Source organism: Antechinus flavipes, chromosome 6 (genome assembly GCF_016432865.1).
Source record: "Antechinus flavipes isolate AdamAnt ecotype Samford, QLD, Australia chromosome 6, AdamAnt_v2, whole genome shotgun sequence".
In the NCBI taxonomy this organism is placed as follows: Eukaryota; Metazoa; Chordata; class Mammalia; order Dasyuromorphia; family Dasyuridae; genus Antechinus; species Antechinus flavipes.
The window spans coordinates 74,655,887-74,680,346 of NC_067403.1; the positions used below are offsets into that span (position 1 = coordinate 74,655,887).

The following is a 24,460-nucleotide window of genomic DNA, read 5'->3' on the forward strand; positions in this document are numbered from 1 at the left end:
AGCAGGGATAGGGGATTGTTTTGTTTTGTTTTGTTGTTAAGGTTTTCCCTTAAAGTAGTCAAAAGCAACTTTATTTAGTTGTTCTAAAGAGACTAGTTTTTGAAGAACTCAGTCTACCTAAGTTTTTTCTTTTTCTTTTTGGACAATTGGGGGTAAGTGACTTGCCCAGGGTCACACAGCTAGAAAATGTTAAGTGTTTGAGGTCACATTTGAACTCAGGTCCTCCTGACTTTAGCGCTGGTACTCTATCCACTGTACAACCTAGCTGCTCCCATCTAGGTTTTATTTTTTTCTGAAGAGACATTTAACAAGGAGTGGGGAAGTACTAAATAAATACAAAAATTCATTTGAAAATATACTGCAATTTCATGTTTTGGCCAGCAATGGGGATAAGAATAAGAAAGACCAAAAAAAAAAAAAAAGTGAGATATGAAAGAGAAAACAAATGGGCAGAAAGAGGGGGTTGGGAGGGACCTGTATTCCCAAAAAGGAAGATAATAGGGGAAAAAGAGGGGGAATGGAAGAAAGAAAGAAAAACCCTCAAGTTTTAGAGTCAAGGCTATATACATATACACCCACGTGTGTGTGTGTGTGTGTGTGTGTGTGTATAAATATATATACACACACATATAGAGGCAGATAGATAAGTATATATGTGTCTATAGATGCACAATAGACAGAGAGAGCGAAAGCAAGAAGGAGAGCGAGAGCAAGAGCACACTTTGTAATGTTTATATGTCAATGAGCTTCCTGTCACTCCCCCTTACTTGCTAAGACTGGTGTTCAATGTTACTTAATTTAAATAATCATTCATTTAGGACCGGCAATGCATAATTTGCTTAGCTATCACATTCCTCCTTTTCAGGGACCTTTGCGTATAATCATGCCTCAAATATACTCCCCTTTTCCCCACCCTGCTCATCCAGGCTTTAATTCACCTCCTCCTTGCTTCACCTCACACCCCACACCTGTAGGGCTTTCTTCCTTTCTTTGAAACTCCTATGGCACATTCAGTCTTACCACCTATTTTGCATTTTTAAATAAAATTCTCTCTACATGTGATTTTACCACACATTGCACAAACTTTACTTGGAACGGACCTGAGAACACATCTTTCAGACTTCTCATTTTAAAGATGAGGGACACTGACATACGTAGATATTCAATAACCTGCCCAGAATCACACAGGTAGAAAATGATGAAGTGTGAATTTCAACCCAGACCTTCAGATTCCAATCCAACATTTTTTATTGTACCACAAAAATGTCTTTAAAATATTAGGTCCTCTGAATATGGAAATATGTTTAGAAGAATTGTATATGTTTAACCTCTATCAGATTGCTTGCTGTCTTGGGGAGGGAGAAAAATGGTGGGGAGGACAAAAAAAAGAAAATGGAACACAAAGATTTGCAGAGGAGAAGGTTGAAAACTATCTTTACATGTATTTAGAAAAATAAAATATTATTTAAAATGTTAGCTCCTCAATATTTCTGAATTGACTTTTGAGATGTTAATTAGATGGTTAACTACTATCCATAGACACTTAGTGGCTCAAGATCTTTAATTTTTTTGTTATTGTTGAATTGTTTCAATGACACCTAACTAGTTGGGACTCCACTTGGGGTTTTCTTGGCAAAGATAATGCAGTAATTTGCCATTTCCTTCTCCAGCTCATTTGACATATGAGGACACTGAGGCAAATAGGGTTAAATGACTTGGCCAGGTTTCCACAGCTAGAAAGTCTCTGAAGCCAGATTTGAACTCTTAAAAATGAGTCTTTCTGACTCCGGGCTGCCACTTTAAATACAGTGTCTACGGCAGGTTTTTTTTTTTTTTTTTTTTTGAATGAGAGAGCCAAAGTAGTTCATCTGTCTCAAAAAACTGATATTATATAGGGAGAGATACAACTCTGACAAGTTGTAAAGTGCCATGTAAATAACATTAGTTATTCAGCTTGGTTTTCTTTTTGATATCTGAAAAGACACAATTACCCTTAAAGCTGGGTTCAAGACCTATCTCTGATACATTCACCATGCAATTCTAGGCAACTATTTGAGATTATAAAATACAGAAATAGTGCCAACTTGCCTTGGTAAAGGGGATTTTTGTATCCAGGGGTTACCTATACCACTGAAATCACAGGTCCAAGCTCAAATGTAAATGTAATTGGTTACTCCTTTTCCTTTTAACTTTCAGTGATCTTCAGAAAGGCTCAGACAATGTGAATAATTTAAGAAAAACAAATTCCTTTCCATCAACTTTGAGTATATTAAGTGATAAATAATTTAAAAAATTATGTAAAAGGCATTTATGTACTCCTTTGATTTGTCTTTTATTTCTTTTTATCTTTAAAATGAAGTGATTAAAATCACTGAGAACTTAATTACAGTTTCTTTAAAAAGGTATCCAGATTTCAAGGACGTCCTTTTAAAGAAAATATATATTTTACTCTTTTGAAATTTTTATTTCCCCCTCAAATATAGTGTTATCTTTGTCTAACTATCCACCACTAATAAGGCTTGGACAGATTTGCTAAGTGATTACTGAATTAAATTCATATGTAGTTAATGAGTACATTCCATTTGCAGTCTTGTGCTTGTTTCTACTTTATTTTGTAAGGTATTACCAGTTATCTCGCTTCATTAAATCTTTTGGGAAAACCTCAAGTATACTACAGGACATATTGCATGATTAAGAGTTAATCACACACTGAAACTCAGTGCACCTTGTTTTTCCTCTTTTAGTAGGAATTTCCAATATTAAATCAATTTATTAAGCTAATATGCTGAACCTCCAAGATATTTTGTGAAAATATCATATATCTGTTTTCCCACATGAGACAGAAGAATCATGTGAATCAATGGGCCAATCAATATCATTTCAATCATTTATCTTATATATAATCTCTTTGAGAAATCTGTTATAAATATTTTCTTTCCTAGTTAATTTTTCTACTTCAAATTCTAACAGCATTAATTTGGTGCAAACTTTATTAATTCTATGCTATCAAATCAGCCATTTTACTTAGACTTATTTCTATCCCTTATTTTGTCAAGCTGTCTCCCCCTATCCACAGTTGTTCCTCTAATGTGTTCATCACAAGACTTTAAAAAATCTTATTTATATGTGCATTTGAAACTTATTGTAGACTATGGGGTGACATATTGGTCTAAGCCTAATTTCTGAAATCTTGCTATTTTCCCATCATTTTAGTCAAAGAATGAATCCTTATTCCAACAATATTTGGGTATTCTGCTTCTATGTCTTATTTACCTAATCCATTTTAATGGTCAACTAAAAAAAAAATTAAACAGTATATGCCAAATGGTTTTTTTTTCCCTTTTACTCTGCAGTAATATCTAAAATCTGATATTGCTCATTCTTACTTTTCTTTACTTTAAATTCTCGAGCTTTTGTTTTTTTCACCTGAATTGGTACTATTTTATCTCATTGTATTCATGGTTACTACCTGGGCTACTCTAATACCTGGATCAGTTTTCATCCCCAGCTTTTTACTTTAATTGGAGTTGTTTGATTTTTAAAATTTTCATAATTTTTTTAGTTTCATTTCCAATTTCTTAATTTTATTCTCTCCTTTCATTTTTCTCTTAATTTCTTTCCTTTTTAAATTTCATTTTTCTCTTACTTCATTTCTTGAAGTATCCCTTGTTAAGTCATTCTTTTTCTTGAGGTTCTATTGGTATTCCTTGTGGAATTACTTTTTTGAGTTTACCTAGTGGGCTTCTCTTACCCTACAGGATTTCTCTATTGTACTTGGAGTTTTGTTGTACAGCTTAATATTCTCAGTTTTTTTTTTTAATTGTACTCAGTTCCAGGGCAAAAAACTTTCCATCTTCCTATGCTTTTGTACAGAGTGGATAAGTCCTGTCTCTTCATTTTCCCTCTGTACTTAGGTTGCTGTCAGAAATTTTGGATGGGGTTGCTGCAGCCAGTTCCTGACTTCTACTACTATGTCTTGGTGACCCAACAGTGGTCCAATCTGTCTCTCTATCTGAGCAATTACTTAACCAGGAGTGGGTTTTATCTTCTGAGAAGCCCTGACAGACTTTGACCAGTTGGTTGGGGATCAACTCTGACTTTCAGAAAGTGTGATGCTCTGGGGTTAAGCTGGCCCTCTCTTTTTGCTCTAACAAAGACATTGGTTTCTGGAAGGCCCCTAGAAGTACACTTCTCCAATCCCCCATTTCTCTTCCCAATGACCCATAGAAGTCTGACTCCATCCAACTATCTACAGGCCTCATTAACTAGGCATTGAGCTGGCTTTTGGAAAATTCCCACATACATTCACACTCACAATCTGCCTATTTTGTTGTATTGTCCCATACAGCATGAAGGAATTTACTGTTATTTATACTGGTCACTGTTTCAATTAATATTTATTTTTTTTGGTCTGAGGAAACTGAGCTGGCTAGAACCTTTTGCATTTATTCAGCACTAATTAATGCCAGGCAACATGCTAAGTGCTAGGGATAAAAAAAGCAAAAATAACTCCCTTCCCCCAAAATCTCCCCCAAAAGACCAGCTTCTGCTCTCACAAAGCTTAAGTCTAATGGGGAAAATAACACAAAAATAAATATGTATAAATAAGAAATATACAAGATAAATTGGAGATAATCAACAACCACTGCAGCCAACATAATTACCTTCTACAAGGAATTTGGGGTTAATTTTAATAAGATGTTATATTAGTTAATCTATGTATAATATCCAATAAAAGGTAAATGTATATCAATTTAGGAAACAGGTTGTTTAAATTTAATAAATTCAAGATCTAACACCATATATACACTAGCAGAAGCCAGTGAAGATGATTATCAACTGAATCTACTCTCTCACTATGGCAAGATCAGTAATTACATTTAAACAGCATTTACTGACATACTGGAGCAGCTAAGTGTGTAGTGAATGGACAGAGAGCTGGGCCTGGAGTTAGGAAAATTCATCATGAGTTCAAATCCAGCCTCAGAGACTTAGGAGCTATGTGATCCTGGGCCAATCACTTAATCCTGTTTGGCTCAGTTTCCTCATCTTTAAAATGAGAAGGAGAAGGAAGTGGCAAATCACTCCATTATCTCTGCCCAAAAAGCTCCACATAGGATCATGAAGAGCCAAACAGGAATGAACATATACTGGATACACTGGTGCAATAGATATGTGATCGTACTGGAAGCAACAAATGTCTGGATAAGAAATAATGACTTTTATTTCTGTAAAAGAATACATATTTCTTCCATTACAAGATGAATTTACTGTAAACTAATACAATAATAATACATTTTTGGTTGTAGTAAGAAAATATTAGTAATAAAAGATGCTTTGACCATGGTACAAAAGTCATTAATTCTTACAGTAAATTTCCTTCACTCTTGAAATTATTAAATATTCAAATAATTGCAACACTTCCCCCTTACCATTGTTACTACTGAAATCAGAACATTGGAAAAAGGCTAAACATCTAAGGGTCATACAAAGGTAACAGTGTTCTTATTTGTTATTACATTATTTTAATGGTTTCAGGTTCCATGAAAATCCCATGGAATACTGTTGGGCACATAAAACAAAGCTTGGTGAATTTGCGCTGTTTAACCAGGAAAATATATAGTATTCATTAACACAGATTCCTTTTACAACTAAACACAGTAGGGAACTACTTGAACTCAGTTCGATTCTTTCCCTGTAGAATTAGGATCAGGTTTGATTTAAGGATAACTATAGTGGTTTAAAATTTTTTTAAAGGTTCATAGAAACATAAACTTAGAAAGAGATTTCATAATGGCTATCCATGGAGCAAAATCTCTCTATTGCAGAACATCTTTTTTCTTTTTTCTTCTTCTCCAAAATAAGTCATAGTGAAAGCTAGCGGTCCCGAATGGTGGCTGTGAAAACTGAAAGATCTTGTAGTCAATGTACTTTTAGTATTGCATTAAGAGCTAATGTCTTTCTTCCTTTAACATTTTTTTCCAAGTAAATTAGAGTATATTAGCAGCACAGTGCAGCGAATGATGCACTCAGATTTAGGAAGAACTGAGTTTGAATATGGCCTTAGACATTGAAAGGCTGTGTGACTGTGGGCACATTATTTAAACTCTTCCAAGTTGAATTTTCTCTTCTGTAAAATGGGGACAATAAAAGCATTTTTATTACATGTTGTTATGAGGATTAAATGGGAGAGAAAAAAGTGCCTTGTGAAATTTATAAAAGCTATCTATGAAGATGATGAGTCTACTTAAGTTTAGTGTTTGGGGGACTCATAACATGGCTACCCTTAAGGTGCTTTCTAAAAGGAGCCAAGAGGCTAAACGAATATTTTGTTTTCAGGATTCTATACATAAACTGATCAGGCAGAATTCAAATAATTTAGGTTGAGCTTTCCTGCATTTTATATTCCACATTTGCCATCATTTAAGAGGACATATGAATTGAAATAAACATCTAATTATAATTGGGTCAGTTATCCTATTCAATAAGAAGTACTGGGAAAACTGGAAAGCAGATTGGTTAAAAGATTTACTTCATTATTTATACTATCTACCACAATATATTTGGAATATAAAAGATCATATTGTTAAAAAAGAGAGAAGGGAAGGTGGTACAGGTGGTACTTTTTGATTTAATTTTAAAATTTTACATTTAGGAGTTATGGGTAGGACCATCAGCAAATTTGATTATGTATTATTAAAAAAGTTTTTGTACAAATGTAATCAACACAACTATGAGATTGTTGAGTGGAAAGATTTGTTTCAAATACCTCTGTAAAAGTCTAAATGACATAAATATATATGGTTAATAGCAATTTCCTATGGATAAGTTGTCAAAGAATATAAATAAAAGATTTTTTCTTATTTTTACTGAGGCTATATTTTTCATAGTCTCAATCGGTTGTTAGTCTCTGGATGTGTTGACAGCAATATCCAAATTCATTCCCTCATCTAAATTAGGTTAGTTTTCCTTGGAAGTTTCCTATATTTGAATGACTCAGGAGCCTAATGCTCAAAGTTCACCTCCTTTAACTCCAGATTCCTATTAGTTTCTATTCACATAGATATAAAATGACTTACCAACAGAAGATGGGCCCTTTAGCCTTAGCAAATGTACAAAGATTTAGAGCTACCACTTTCTGACCTGATAAATAGACACATCATATGAAAGTTGTTGTTCAGTCTGACTCTTTGTGATCCAATTTGGGCTTCTTGCAGCAAAGCCACAGATCTTTCTCCAGCTCATTTTACACATGAGCAAACTGGGTTAAACAAGGGATAAATGACTTGTGCAAAGTCAAAATCAATATTCAAAAGTATCAAAAGCCAGATTTCATGATGAGTCTTTCTGATATTCTCTCTGGCACTTTATCCACTGTACCACATAGCTGCTCCCACCTCCCAGATGGAGGTAGATAGCCAAATTACTATGCTATAATAATAATAATAATAACAACATATGTTAAAGCTTATTATATACCTATACACTAAGATTTACAAAGTGCTTTACAAATATTTCATTTCATCCCTGTGTAATATTTTTTCTCTGACATGGCAAAGTAAATTTTTGTTTTTAAACTACAGAATGATCTATGAGAGTCTAATTTCATTCTAACAATTACCTAAACAATCAAAGGGTTGTCCTGAATCAGGTCTACTTATTAAACTGGGTAAAACACTTAACCTCACACTATTCCATCAATTCCCTAAGATTACTTGTTGCTAAGTAGGTTGAAGAAAGATTCTCTATATGAAATTATCAGTCTTATCCCTGTCATGTTTTAAAATCTTTTTCAATTCTGAATATATTCCTGTATCTAGTGGGAAGACAAGAAGGATAGTGGAAACGATTGTGATATTTCAAGCAAAAGGAATCAATAAAACGTAATAACAAATAATTACTGAGTCAACCCTTCCATTTCCCATGCTGTACCACTCTTTATACTTGGAAACCCACAAGAAAGGCTGTAAGTAACAGAGCAAGAAAGTCATCATTCTGCTTTTGCCTTCACTCTTGTAACAAGTTATGGAATCAGGATAATATCAACATGGGAATTATGGAAGGCTAGTTGAGATGCTAAAAGACTGAAAGACTAAATATACTTTCAATTTCAAAATATTTAGAATGATTTAGATAGCAGTATAGTGGATCTTCTCATTACTGAAAATGATTTTAGGAATTTTATTGAAGAGGGTATTTTTAAAAATTAATTATAGGCTTACAAATATAGGTTGTGAATGGATAAGTAAATTGAATACTGTCAGTGATCTCTAACAATCTTTTCAAAGTAAATCAAACAGTTAATAATTATATGAATATGTTAATGCTTTTGAACTCCACAGAAGAAAAGCTAAAGTGTTCACTGTACCCTAATTTTGAACAGAATATTTCAAGAAAAAGCTTCTTTTACATGATTCTCCCCCAATTTCCCTTATATCCCCTAAAGGCACCTCCTTTGGAGTTTTAAGAGCATCAATTAGTTTCATTTCTGAAGAGACATAAATATCCAGCAATTCCTTGATTATAGTATTATTGTGATGTTCTTCAATAAACTAATATATCTGTTAACAAGAAGAATGAATTTCAATGACACTTATTTGTTTGAAACTTCTTTATCATGTTAGCCACAGAATAAAAGGCCTAAGTATGTATTCCAATATGTTAAAGGGTCTTAGGATATGAAAATATTATTAAAAACTAATTAAAATAGAAATAGAATCCCTGGTATAAAGGAAGGAAACTTTTCATGTAAGGATAAGTTGGGTTGCAAGCATTAAAAGAAAATAGCAACAAGATTACTTTATCTTCCACAATTCCTGGGAAAAGGCCAGGAATCTAATAGCTACAGCATGGCTGGCTAGATCTCTCCTCCTCCGAAAGGAACAGGAGATTATCTGGGGTGAAGTTGTGACTTAAAGGATGTTTCTGCTCCCCTATATGTGCTTACATATGCTTGAAATTCCTTTCAATAACTTTTATTTCACTGTTAGTGACAAACTGTTTAACATGCCGACTATATTGCTGGGTGAAATTTAATTATACTAAAAGCTGACATTCAGTCAACAAGGGTAAATGATGAATATTCTTATAGTTGCTCTGGTAGGAGAAGGCTTAGGTGAATGTGGGATTAGGCCAGTGGCCCCTCCTCACTAGGAAAATTCTTCTATGAATGAGAACCTGGCTTAAGTGTCAGCACTTAAGTCCAGAGTGAGGGAAGGGTTGCTTTCCAAATAGGATGTGGTGGATTCCATTCCTTCAGTATGATCCAGCAAACATATTTTAAACACCTATTATGCATGTAGTCCAGTGTTAAATGTTGGATATATAAAGATGAAAAATAAAGCAAATTAGAAATAATTCAGTCTTACAGTTTCCCCAATATCTTCTTCTCTCTGAAGTCTGTACAAAAATATTGTATATGTCAGTAATCAATTTCTTGAGAGTAGGGTTCTTTTTATTTTTGTTTTTGTGATTGTAACAATACAATGATGTATTGATAATTAAGTGTTTAAGACTTTAGTCTAAACCCTTTAGTTCTAGCTTGAGCACTGCGAATAACTAGCCTTTGAATAGGCCCCTTTACCTTTCTCTGTCTCAATTTCTCCATATAAAAAGTAGGGAAGGATGGTTGCTTAGGTGCTCTCCTTTGCAATGCTAAGATTCTGATTCTATGGAAGCAAAAAGGAGAAAGGTACAGAGTTCTTAAGGAGAAGAGGATATCACTAGTGGGTAGGAAGGAGACAAAAATGGGAAATTGCTGACAGAAAATAAACTTCAAAGATGACAGAACTTTACCTAGTTTACTTTCAAATGGGTAAATAGATGTGTTTGAAGATATTTTTGTCCTAAGAAGCTTACATAATTCTTATTACTACTGTGAAAGATTTATGATTTCCTTAATGCGATAAATTCTTTCACAGGTATGGTTCAAAATCCCTCCATGACATTTCATCCAATTAGATTTTAAATCCCTATTTTACATACTAATCCTCCTTCAAATATCTATACAACTCACAGAAGGCCTTCCTCTTGTTCTTTCAGTATCTTTTAATACTTGTACCCAGGGGCCATCCTGATCTATATTTTGCCACTGGACCCAGATGGCTCTGAAAGTCTGGCTGGTAACTTTGCACAGTCGCTCCCTCCCTCCATTTAAATGCAATTCCCTTGCAAGTCATGATATCACCTTCCCAAAGCCATGATCCTCTCCAAGAGTGGAGGATAAACAACCACAATACCTGTACCCACTGTGGGTTGCCCATGAATCAGAGGGTAGAGTTTTATAAAGGTGTTATTTGATGCATTGGGAGCATCATCAAGTTAAACACATTGTCAGAAATAATTTGTGTATAAGAATTCCCATTAAAATATACCTAAGTGTTATTATTAGGAAGGGAGTAAGATTGTCAAGGAATAGTGATCCATTTGAAATTTAGCCGTGTTAGCTATTTTTTTTAACATGCATTTTATTATTTAAAAAGTTCTATTCCCAGAAAGATTTGCTGAGGTATCACTCAGTTCTCTCATTAGGGAAGACTTTTCACCAAAAGCCAAATGCCAGGGCAAATCAAGTACCAAGAGTTCAGCAAGCAGCAGACAGCTGTGTCCCAATGGCCAGAATGGACAGAGGGGAAAGACAAGCCAGTCCTCACCACTCCATCTGCATCCAGCTGTCTCTTAACGCTATTTCTGCCTTCCTTTCCTCCCAACCACTTTCTCTGGGCTCTGGGTACTGAATTTGGGTAAGAAATCATGATCATTATTCAGATGGCTGGTGGTTTCCTTGAATGTTTTTCTGAGGTTCTTTTATTTTTCAATGAGTCACCAAGACTGCTCCAGTCACTCTGTTTTCAATCTCCTGCATTAAACATGCTTTAAACTTTTTTTTTGGAAAGGAAGGTCTCAATTTTTGTCACCTTAGTATCTTCAGCAACTAGAATAGGTTCTAGTGCTGTTTATCACATTAAATTAAAACATAGACCATGTAAGAAGGCCTAAATGCAAGTTTTGGCTTGGCAAAGTAATAGCTTTGCAAATTATTTTGTATCTCATCTCTTCTCTCCTCTTCCTCTCCCTCCCTCTCTCTCCTTTTCCTCTTCCCCCCCTCTCTCTTTCTCTCTCTCCCCTTCCCTCTCCCTCCCTCCTTCTCTCCCTCCCTCCCTCCTTTTCTCCCTCTCCCTCTCCTTCTCCTTCTTCCCCCCTCTCCCTCCCTCTCCCTCTCCCTCTCTCTCTCCTGTTTCAAAAATGCTGTGAAACGCATTTCACATAGTTTCTACTGTAATTCTTGAATCTTTTTATAAAAACCTAAGGAGGGCAAGGAACCAATTCCCAGAGGTTTACATGGGCTCTCCTTACTCTATTTCAGGATGAAAATATCAAGGATAAATTAGAGGTGGTGCTAGAATTATTTGAATGATTAGAAAATTTACCAATCAAATCATTTCCCACTGTTCAGATGCAAAACAAAAAAAAGTTTAATTTCATCTATATGTATTAAGTCCTCATTACTATGATATAAATTTACATACCAAAACCCCAGAGAATTCACAAGTTAAGATTATCCCAGTAATTAAAATATATTAAACAGAAGTAAAAGAAATTTCTTGGTTCATTAATACGAACCATGTAAACTTCATAAATTTAGAAATCTGCTTGTCTTTCTCCTGGTTTCCCACAGAAAAAAGTTAAATAATACCATTTTTAATTTCAAGATAGAAAGTATCATGTCATCATAGTTATACAGTTGTAAGGGCACTGAATTCCTATCACAAACATACTAAAACCTCCATTGAAGTCATTCTAACCACTGAAGAAAATTAATCTTTTGGATTGGATATTTGTATGGTTGGTTTCTGTTCACAGCTGTATGTAGCTGGAAAGGTTGGGCATCAGTTTTTGAATCAGAAGCTGTTAGGTTTTTTTTTTTTTTTAGCCCTCTAAAACAAAAAAAGTTTTATAAAGGTGTTATTTTTTAAATTACAGATAAGACATTAATTCAATTTTAATGTTGTTTCCTCACATTTGTATAGACCTTAAGAGTTGCAAAGCATTTTCTCAGAATGATGATGGATGTAATACAAATTTTATTATCTTCATTTCAGAGATGAAAAAATTCAGAGATATTAAATGAGTTGTTTAAGGTCAGATATTTTCTAATGACACAACAGAATTTGAATCCAGATTCCCTGCTGTCTCCAAGTTCATTACTCTTTCTCTTGTATCAAGATGTTTTATGTTTTTGAAAGAATATTTTATTACTTAAAATTTTACTCTAACTAGAGAACATTTTTAAAATGTACTATCTAAAATTCAAAGAAATTTAATGTTTAAGATAGAAGAAAGTCAAAACAAAAAAGGGTATAATTGTGGAAACTGAAAAACTTCTTAGTAAGAATGCAATGTCATTTATAATTATTTACATAATATATGTACATATATAGACACACACAGACAGCCCATATATATTTATAATGCATGTACATATATGTATATATGCACACACTACATATACATACATGAACATAAGGCTTTTTGGACTACATGACTATAATATTTTTGAAATATACCCTTTTGGACAATATGTTATCCAATTATTTGGGGAAATAATTATTTTGTGCTCAGGACATGCCTCCCAAAATCAAAGATTTTGTGGGGAGCTCCAAATTTGATCTATTTAGTACAATTGTTTTTTATTCTTTAAAAAATTTTTTAAAGTACTTTATTATTTTTTTTTTACCAAATATATGCAAAGATAGTTTCAACATTTACCTTTGCAAAATTTTTCTCCTTTTTTCCTCTCCCTTCCTCTTCCCCAAGACAGCAGGCAATCTGATACTGGTTAAACATGTGTAACTTTTCTAAACATATTACTATGTTCATCATGTTTAGTCCTGATCTTAGCTAAAAGACAAATCTTGTTTTATAACACCTTGAATACATAGTCATTCAGTTTCCACTTTAAAAGTCTGAGCATGGGAGAAGCCAGCCACCACAATTCTCAAGGAAGCCCATTAGACTAATTGTTGGGAGGTTTTAAAAGCCTGTCTTTTTTGCAAATCAATCTACTTCCTAGCACAGTGCTGATCTTTGAGACCAAGAGGATTAAGTCAAATCCCTCTTTGGCGTGATATTCCTTCAAATATTTGAAGAAAGTGGTCATATTTTCTCTAAGCCTTCTCTTCTCTAGCCCAATTTTTATCAGTTTCTTTAAATGATCCTTGCATATAATGGATTCAAGTTCCCTTATCATCCCAGTTACCATATCCTTCCTAATAGATGTTGTCAAAAACTAAATACAGGATATTCCAGAACAAAACCTGACTTTTTTGTTCTAGATATTATATTATCACTAGTAATATTACTACTACTACTACTACTACTACCTACTACTACTACTACTATATCTAATGTTACATTATACCATAAGAGTAATTTAGCTTTTTTGAATGTCACGTCATACTGTTGTCATCACAAAAAAATTCATACATTAATTAAATGACTTGCCTAGAGACAAAGAGGTAGTCTGTGCCAGAGGTGAGACTTAAACCCATGTCAAGATGGGTTTGTAAGTTCAGTACTCTACCCACTTTGTCCTCTGACATTTCTTCCCCAGATTCTGCATGTGTTAAATATAATTTTTTTTCATAGAGTGAGTATTCAATAAATATTTGTTGATATTATTTGATCTAAATGAAAGAGCTATAAGATGCAAATATGACCAATGAAGGGCTTAATCACCAAAAAAATCTAGTCAATTAGATTAGGTCAGTTTTAGGCTTTGTTCTCTAGATCTTAAAAATAGTCTGAAAAATCAATAAGATGTTTAAGTATTTTTAAAATGCCAGGAAATAAAGAATAATGAGCTATAATTATATCACAAAACTATTTTTTAAAGAGCCAAGAACTAGGAAAAGAATCTATGATTTTTTTGTATCCTGGAACTTTTTGGCAGCATGGTGAAGACAAGATTCACTTTCAGAATAATATTTTTAATTCATAAAAGAAAACATATAAAATTACAAGGAAACCAATTATATAATGAAATACAGTTATAAAATATTTAAGAAAAAACAAATCCATAGATTATTTGGAATTTATTCGTAGACCCCTACATGGCTGGGGATGCCAGATTAAGATATCTAATTAGACTATTTTTCTTTTAACTGTTTCTTCTCAATTTCTATCAATTGCTAACCAATTACCACTCAGAGATCTGGCAAGTCAGCTTAGCTGTAGCAGAGAGACAGAAGTGAACATATTCTAGGCAAGTCTGACCACCACTATTCTCACTCACCAACCTGACACCATCTCCTCAGATCCTGTGAAGACAGGCTAGGACCTAAACCCAAAGGTTGTGGGAAGGGAAGGGTTTCCAACCCATCCTATGTCCTTCTAGCCCAACCCTTGTGGCCATCAATCAGGGGAGAACCTTCCTTACCACCACCAGCAATGATTACTACAGCCAATTGCTATCAATTTGAAGATAAAGTCAGGAGCCTTAGAGGTGGAAGCATCCCTCAGGCTAGAGCTCCAGTTTTTCAACCAGCCTTTATGGCCATCATCTGGGGAGGCAACTCCACCGAGGAATGGGCCAGCAATCCCAGATCAGAACCAGCCCACCAGGGCACTCCGAACAAGGGACAAGTGGCTGTGAGGAAGAGGAAAGCATCACAACCTGATATACCTCTCCCCTCAACTGTCATGGAAAAGACCCACAACCCTGAATCCAGTCACTGGAAATAGCCAGTGCCCTCAGCCATCATCCTCAGCACTGACAAATGGCTCAACCTCAGAAACTGATTCTATCAGTGGGAATGACATTCAAAAAGCCTCATCACCATGGGCCCTGCTGCTGACGCCTGAGAACTATGGGGCTTTTCTATGTGGCTGACAGCTGAGACCTTCCATAAGAGCTATCTCCCCTATTATCATGTGAGCCAGTAGAAAGGTAGGACAGTCTGCTTTTCCTCCTCCCTGGCACTTGGTACAGTGGTTTATACAAGACAAGCACTTAATAAATGATTGCTTCATTGTTCATTTGATCACTTTCTCCACTGATTTCAGAAACAGAAAAGGAAATATAAAGATCATGATTTTTTATGTCTTTCTGTTCCTGTTTCCTTCAAGAAGACCTCAACAAGACTAATACTGTCAAGCGACCAAGGTTCAGGTATTTCTCAACTTCACAACATTTTAATGATTTTCTTCAGCTAATAATCACTTTCCCAAATAGAGTTCTTATTTTCAAATGTCAAATGCCACTGTCAAATGATACAACATCCAAAGCAGATACGACTTTATTCATGGAAAGAACATCACATAATATTCAATATCATCTTCTTTGCTACATGGATTGTCATGCTTTCATATTTATTAACTTCAGTGCTTAGCATACAGTAAGCATTTAACAAACTTGTTAATAAATTTAATAACATACACTTAAACTTTTTATTTTTTTCATTCATTCAATACCCTTCAGTTCATGAGTGCCTTTGATTTCATGCACAATTAAAAAGGAAAATACATGTTAATTAAAATAAAAAGGGACATAAAAATAAACCAAATGGCATCAAAGATGACATTTTGATGGCACTGATATTCTATTGTGGCATAAAAAGCATGATAATGATCACTGATAAAACTATTATCACTTTTTTCTTTCAATTTATAGAAGCTATTTAAGAAATGTTTGCTGTTCAATGGCAGTTAATTTGTGCTTGTAAGCTAAACAAAACTCATTGAAAATGTCCATTTCAGTCATCAGCATATGTTTATCTCTTGTTCATTCATTCACCATACAACCAATGTTGAAGCAGGCTGTCTCTTAGTTCATATTTTTGAGAATAATTACATATAATATAAATAGCAATCATTCTTATCAGTAAGTTCCCCAAAGGCAGGTAAAATAAGAACCATCAACTGATGGCTGTAATCCTATTCTGACATAAGGATATAAAATAGTAGAAAATTCAGGAGAATTGATGCTATTTGCTTGTTTTTAATCCTTTGTGTTCACTTTCTCTTATCAACAATCCTTCTCCCTTTAGCTTCCTATCCTAACAAATCCATTATTTTCATACCTCTAGAGAAAGCCATCTGTTAGGATAAAGCTGTGGCAATATCATAATTTAAATACTTCTTTTCTTTTTAAGTGTTTCTTGACCCTACAATTATAGAGAAACACCACTGGATATAAACATAAATGAAATTTGCTAATGTGGCATGCAAACAATACTAAAATGTGAACTTAAAATAGGAAAAAATGCAAAGCCAAGGAAGAATCCATTATGATTCTTTCAATCTCTTTTAATGCATCATAAAACTGAGAATGTTTCACTACAGAAAAACATTTTGGCTTCTTTTATGATTTCAAAGAAGGATAATTATGATTGTCATGAAAACACATTGAGCAGCTGTATACTGTTAACAAAAGAGCCATTATATGAATGCTTATAAAAACTGGCAATTTAAACATTCAGATCTCCTAGAATTTAGATATTCTTCTCCAATAGAGCAAATACCAAAAAAGACTGTTTCTATTAATTGGGGCTGTGTGTCAATCATATCTCAGAGCCAAATAGACCATCCTTATTTTAGGACAACTGTCACATATTTAGAAATATATATTATACCATTTTGTTAAAAGTAGTTTCATGTTCTCAATTAAAAAAAAATACCCGGGTCAGTAGAATTTTTCTTATATAGACATATTCACTTAAAAATCATGAAGAGCATAATGAAGAACTATTGAGTTTATTATGAGACAGCTAATTAATAGATACTTACTCATTAAAGACTAGATCTGGAGCAAAATAGAGAAATTGGCTGTTCGTATGTTTGTAAGATCTCCAGCTCAAGGCAAATGATGATAGACACATCCAAGAATACTGGATTAGGGTAATTTGGTCCTCAAGAGGCAAGTTTTTAAATCCTGAAGAAGAGAACAATTAATTATAAAACTACTCTAGACAGTTCACATGCTGTCTATGATTTAACACCTCAAGATGTCTCCAAAATGCTTCTTTTCACTCAGTCCAATTCACCAAATCTTTAAGAAATATTTTCTACATTGTCAATGCCAAATTGATTTCTAAACATCTCAGATTACCGTGGGCAGTAAAAAACTAGTTGGAGTGGTTCAGCATGGGTACCATTCCAAAAAATTATTTTATTATTATTTTAAAACTCTGATAAATCTGGAAAAAGTTCTCAAGCCCTAATTATTTAATAATGTATACAACTAAAAAATTAAACATTTATGCTAATGATTTTATAAAATTCAGTTTTTGTGCACTGAATTTTTATACCAATCAATGAACCTTATTTCCCTCTAAGTTAGAGCAAGAATAGATTCTTGACAAAATTATAAAGTAAATCAGTTATTTTTGGTGTACCCTCTTCCTCTTTTCAGTGCTTCTCTGTCTTTTTAGTATCCCCTCTCAAATCTACTGCCCCTTCCTACGTTAACACACACACACACACACACACACACACACACACACACACACACGCTTTTCAGGGCAGTATCCTGACTTCTACCTTTGAACTTATCTTGATCCCCTTTCTTATTTCCCCTAGCCCCAATTCCTCAGGACACTATTCTCAGGAGATAGCCAGAACAGAAATGCTTTTAAATAAATAGACTTTTTAAAATTTTAATTTAATTTTTATTCCAAACAAACACTAAATAAAATGAACCATTTATATGTATTTTGTAGAAGAGGAAAGGATTTGACATTGATTTGCATGTCATTATTAAATAAAGACATGCTTCTCTTTTAAAATATATAATACAATTGATATATAACTTTCAAAGCTTTCCTGCTTGTCTGTGACTTTCTGGCTATCTTTTTTTGCTTTTCTCTTTTTTTGTTGAAGAGGAGGGGACTCTCCCTCTATCTCTTTTTTCCCTATCACTTCTTCTCTGTTGTAAAAAAAAAAAAAAAAAAAAAAGAAAAGAAAAGAAAAACAAAACCCCTATGAGAAACGATGATTCGAGAATATAAAGAAATAAGCATGTAATTCACCTCATAACAGATGATGTCTTCAAGATGTAGGATGACTCATACATTTTTGTACATAGTCAATGTGGAAATTTGTTTTCCATGACTATTTATTTGTTACAGGTGGAACTTTTGATGTTTCTTAATTACACTATACAAGGCTGCTGCCTGTTCTGGCTATATCTGAAGTTCTTTTTAACTAAAAGAGAATCAAGCTCTATGTAACAGAAACATACAATTCCATTTATCATCTTTTCCTTTTCTACAATATACATGCAAATGTTCATTTTATTTAGTGTTTAACTTTGGAATAAAAATAAAATAAAAATTTTAAAAAGTCTATTCAAAAGCATTTCTCACTGATAGGGTTCAACATTCTTAAAAAAATTAGCTTGTTTCTGTTCATAAGAACAGATTTTTCCATCCATTTTCATAATCAACCCAAGGAGTGTGTGTGTGTGTGTGTGTGTGTGTTTATCTTTGTAAGTCTGTGTGAATAAGGATACCCATCTGTATTCAATTGAAATTCACATTATGCTCTATTCTCAATATATGTTTTTCACAATGGAAATCTGATAGGATTAAAAATAAAACTAAACTCATATCTACAGACAGATGTTACATAGTATAGAAGACTGAAAATCATGGAATAAGGTAAAATCCTACCTGGCAGTACCTTTGCCCATTTTACTACTTGAATCATCTGCTTGCCAGCCAGGCGGTTTAAGGTAGAGAGCAAGTTCTCTGCCGTATCTGGTACGGAGCTATCATAACCTGCATATACAATTTCTGGTTCAATGCTTTCAAGGACCATAGAAGGTGAAGGCGTCAGTGCTCGTGATATTGTGGAGAGCTGAGGAACAAGTGCTGTGTTAACAGAAGGTTCTTTTACTGGTGCAATATAAGTTGTTCCTTCCTCTGGGCTCTGGGGTGGAGGTGGTGGTGGTGGAGCTTGTTGCTGAGGCTGCTGCTCTTCATGTATCCCTTTTAACTTTCCCAATTTCTTTGACTTTCGAGCTGAAAGCAAAAGGATCTTGTTAAAAAAAGGTAGAGAAGATTTTTATTGGTAGTAACTGCAGGATGCCCCAAATTTAGGGGCAATAAGTAAAATTAATAAAGCAAATAATAGTAAGGAAGCCCAAACATAAAAGGAGATGAACCATTCATGTAAGAGAGATAAGGGGTAATAGATGCACCCCAAGTGCTGTATCAGTACCCACAAAGTATGAAAGACTTAAAGAATGCTGCTGTTGTACTGATAGATCCTTTATGGAAGATTTAAGGACATTTATTTTGGGGTTGAAATCTATATTAGGTAGAGGGAAATCAAAGATTCAAGAAGTATCAAATAACAAGGTGAATCAAATTAATGCTTATTCTTAAGATTTACCATTTGAATACAGTGATTTAAAACATACATTTACCATCAAACCTCACATTATAACAATGTGGTTATCTCTTTAAACGCTAACAACAATATGTGACAAGCTTAAAACTACAGGCTTTCAATTACACAGGCTCTTGGGAACACGGAGTAGCATAGAGCTAACAAATTAAATACATGATAAATGAAATATATAATCAAAACACCCCCTAAAAGTCAATGGTTTCTGTCTTCGCTATTAAACTTAGAATTAAGAGCAAAAATAAAGATGGTATACTTTGTGCTTCTCTTTTTATTTTGCTAACTCTGATGAACTTTCCCTGATTCTCACTTGATTTTTCCTGAGTAAACACATGGGCAATTACCAGGATGTACTTGATTAAATCATGTAGTTATTTTTCTCTTATACTGTTTCCCTTGTTTCCTTGACTACACCAAAAGCTTTTGAAGAGCAGGGATGATGTTTTCTACTTTTAAAAATGCCTCTTTCCACATCATATAATGGACAGTTTTTATTGAATGGATAATCATCAAATAGCTCCAAATCAGACAACATGCAAGAGGAAAAAAATAAATGCAAAGGCCTCTTAATCTATAAAATGGACGGTCTGTCCAACTAATGAACCTACAGAAGTTTTTAAAACGGGAGAAAATTAATGTCCTGTTCAGAGCAAGGTGTGATATTCAACCTTCTAACTACACTTGAAAATCTATTCTACTCTCTAGTCCCTCCATCCAGGACAATATGTGTACCGAATTCATTTCTATTCATTGAATAGAATGGGTAAATGTTATGTTAAATAAAATATCCTTTCAGGCATTTTAGAAGACAAATATTTTAAAACATAGAATCAACACATCTTATGGCATTTTCCCCCTTTTCATACTACATCAAAGGTTGTACATATGACTCTTTGGAGTCATGTAGCTCCAAAGAACAATGGGGTGTTGTACATACTTGCTCTAGTTCAAAATGCTTAACCCAAAATTGTGAGTTTTTAAAAATATTTTGATAATTTCATTTTGATATGATTGGTTTTCTTTTGTAATTTGTGCATCTTATTTTATGTATTTAAAAATCACTATTTTGAGAAAGGGTCCATGAAGTTCACCAGACTGCCAACGGAGTTCATGACACAAAATAAGAAGTTTTTCCCATTCACCTTCATGCAATACAGCATAAGCCAGGAAGGCTACGTGTGTTTCTAAGTAAAGAAGATGATTATATTCTTGTTTCTCCTCCTATGATCCCCTATTTTTTTTTCTAGCAGATGGTCAAAGTAACTTCCCCATCCCCTATGCTTAAAGCATTCAGTTTTTGTCTAAGTGAGAAAATGTAAGGAACCTATTGATTCCATGTAGGAAAAGGGCACTATCTTCTGCATGAAGTTTTTTTGGAGACCCTGACCGCTCATGTCTTCCCCACTAAGTTACCTTGAATTTAAATCCTTTTGCATATGTTTATATATTTATTCACTTCATATTTCTATTATGTAAATTTGTATATGTACTTCTTATCTTCCCCATTAAAATGTAATCTCATTTTAAATAAGGATGGTTCCATTTTTGTTGTATCTATATATCCCTACCTAGTGTCTGACATACTGTAGGCTGATATTCTTCAGATGATCTTGCAGTGCACTAATCTTTATAAGTGTTATTCTGAATTATCAAAAATTCTGAATAACAAAATGTTTTTTTTTAAGGAAATAAATGATTACCTTTGAAAATATACAGTAACTGAAATAAGTCGAACAGAATTTACTTGAAATTGCTACAGGGACCAAAGTGGGACTTATGAGAGTTTAACAATCTCAAATAAAAGGCAATTTCTAAAATAGTAGAAACTAGTTTTTATTAAGTGATTAAATATTCTTACAAATCTTATTTATGTGGTGAATTTGCCTAACAAATCCTTCCCATCCCACAAAATTTAGTGTATTTCAGTTGTCAAATTCCATTATCCACCACCACTAAATTTTATGTAGTTCTTATTGTATGCCAAGCATTGTGCTAACTGTTTTAGAACCATTATCTCATTTTATCCTCATAACCCAAGATATTAGGAACAATTATTATCATACCCATTTTTACAGATGAGAAAACTAAGGCAAACGAGGTAGAGTGACTTGCCTAGGACCACACAGCTACAAAGTGTCTGGGGGCACATTTGAACTCAGGTCCGATACATTTTACCACCTACTTTCCCATATATTAAAGTCTAAATAAATGAGGCTGTGCTATTTTTATTATTTTTACAAGTACAACACCCTATAGTCTTCTAAAGAGTAAAGAAATCTAGTTCATAAAAATCTCACTCTTTTCAGGATTTAGAACAAATAGTAAAACTGAGTAAAGTTGCCTAAACATAAATAATTGAGGGTAATATTTTTAAAACTTTCTTATATAATAGCTAACATTTATATAGTACTCATACATGGTATCTGGCATTATGCCAAGTGTATTAAATTATTCTTATTTGATTATTTTGTGAAAAATTAAATTATTATTAATATATTATATGACACATGCTATATAATTAAATATTACCTTTTATATTAAAATTATTCTCTCATAATTTGAGTTTGTTTAAATTCTTTTTATTGTTGGGGATTTTTTTGACTTGTAAGGCTACACTAGAAGGACTAGATATGTCATATAATGAAAAAATGTATTTGGTTCCTTGAGATCTTCTTAAATCCTAGTTCACATAGTGTTTCATTCACACAAATACACACAGAGGTATAAGATTCTCTGAAAATAATACTCATTTTTAAAAAAAAGGCTTTTATGATATCTCTTATCTAGGGTTGTTTGGGACTTCAAAAGTAGCCTCATTTACAGATGAGCATATTAAGTCCCAGGGAGATTATAAAAAGTTAGTAAGAGCAAGAGGCAGGATTTTGAACCCTGACTCCAGAACCAGTGTTCCCCCCCCCAAATAACATGCTGCTTATAAAATTTATGACCTACATTTGGAACAAACCAAAGAGAGAAGAGATTTTTAGTTTTTTAGTTATATTTAACTTTATAAAATACTTTTGTAAATATATGTGGTATGTTTAATGTTTAATAAATCCATATTTTTATATTTCTAATTTATTTGTATTTTCCACAGCTTACTGTTTTACCATCTCTTATGCTCTCCAGTTACTGCTTGCTCCTGAGCTATGAAAAGTATATTAATAAGTACCCATATATTTTCCCGAATAAACTTTTTAAAATGACACTAAATTTATAAAACTCCTCTTGTATGTGGTTAGTCAGGAATCTAAATTGTGCTGAAATCAGTATGTAGTCAAAGTTTCCTAAACCTACTTGCTATTATGGCTGCAAAAGTGGTATAATAATCTTATAAATTTTTCATTCTTGTCTAGGGAAATGTCTAATTGTAATTCATGGTCTATAGTCTTCTAAAGATTCTAGACTTAACTCAGTCAGGGTTTGACTGGGAGCTGATCCCAAGAAGGCAAATTTATCTTTTTCAAGATATATAGTAAAATGTAGGATTTTTTGCATATGTGTAAAAGGGACACCCAGCTCCATGTCATAATGTCGTAAAAGCATTTGTGGTACCAAATGTATGTCAGGTCTAGGACAGCCTTTATTTCATAACAGATAACTCAAAAAAACTCAGGATTCTATTGAGATATAAGATACTCCTTATTCCCTCATAAGCTTCTTCAGGTTAAGAACTATTTCAGGGTTTTGTTTTTGTTTTTTTCTTTACAACTACAAAGCATAGCAAGAAGACATTTAATAAATATTTGCTGATTCAGTGATTGTTTAATAAAGGATTTCAGAGGCTGCTTCTTCTGGTAACTACAACTCCTGGTACAGAGTTTTGCACATTATCAGTTTGTAGCTGTAAGAGAATGTAACTTTTAATATTCATGTTGATCACAATTGTATTATATGGTGCTTTCAGAATTAGGGCTTATATAGGATAGATACATAAAGTTTAGAGAAAGATAAGATGTTGTCTTAAAAAACAACACCAAAACCAATTCTCCTATAAGAAAAAGTTGAATGAATTGTGCTGATTTTTTCTAGAGAAGAAGAAATAATTTTAGATATCATGATAATTTTAGACAGCATATACAGGCCAATTAATGATATACACTTGTTCCTTATTCCACCAGAGGATATCACGAGAAGTAAAAGATTGAAACTACAATAAATGGAATTCAGCATAGACATCATGAGAATTTCCTCTAAGTTCTTTGGAATGCAGTACACTTAAGACATTAGAATATATTACCATTAATAAGAAAACTCTCACTGGAAACATTTGAGAAAACAAAAGGTAGGAAAGATAGTTTGAATATATTCCTACTTTGTGGTAGAAGAAAGGGAAAAAAGAATTTAAAAAAGGAAGGTATGAATGAATGAATAAGCATTTATTAAGCACCCGCTATTATTTTGGTGCCCATCCTCTATTACATATTTCCATTTGGTCCTGCATATATTCTATTTGTATATAGTTGTTTGCAAGTTGTCTTACCAATTACAGTGTGAGTTCAGTATGATCAGGGACTATTTTTTTTTTCCTTTTCTTTGCATCCCCAGTGGTTAGTACTATGCTTAGCACAGAGAAAATATTTAATAAATGCTTACTGATTACCTGTACAACAGTTGGTTTTAATAGTTAACATGTAAAAATGAGTCATTCCCTTAAAAAGAGCTTTTGTTCTAATGGAGCATATAACAGCTCTAGCAGAATTAAATCAAGGGAAGACATCTTTCATTTAGGGAGTTCCAGGGTTAGTGGGTGAAGTTGACACCTTTTCTAATAGCAACGGCAATCACTAAGTATTTGAAAAGTGGGTAATAGGAATGTTTCTGGGTGGAGAGCAAAAAGCAAGATGACTATAGGTCCTATTTTCCTGGAAGCTTCCTGAATGGGATATTAAACATTGTTTGAGGTTGAATAACAAAGTATTTTAGGTGAGTTTTCACTTACTCATCAATCAAGATATTACAGTTTCAGGTAGTTCCAAAGCTGAGTTTATTAACTAGCTGAAGTTCAGGGTAGGAGTCACAGTCTCTAGAGAAGTTAGAAAAGATATACAGA

General features: G+C 33.5%; 1 protein-coding gene across 2 annotated transcripts in view; it reads right to left on the minus strand.

Moving 5' to 3' along the window:
* NR3C2 (nuclear receptor subfamily 3 group C member 2) overlaps positions 1–24,460 on the minus strand; it is a 377,266-nt gene that overhangs the window by 58,452 nt on the left and 294,354 nt on the right. For both annotated transcript variants that reach the window (XM_051965553.1, XM_051965552.1), the window contains exons 5-6: positions 18,669–19,019; positions 16,786–16,930 (exon numbers count right to left, since the gene is read on the minus strand). In XM_051965553.1, the coding sequence (XP_051821513.1) occupies positions 16,786–16,930; positions 18,669–19,019 (496 nt within the window). The remainder of the gene's footprint in view (positions 1–16,785; positions 16,931–18,668; positions 19,020–24,460) is intronic.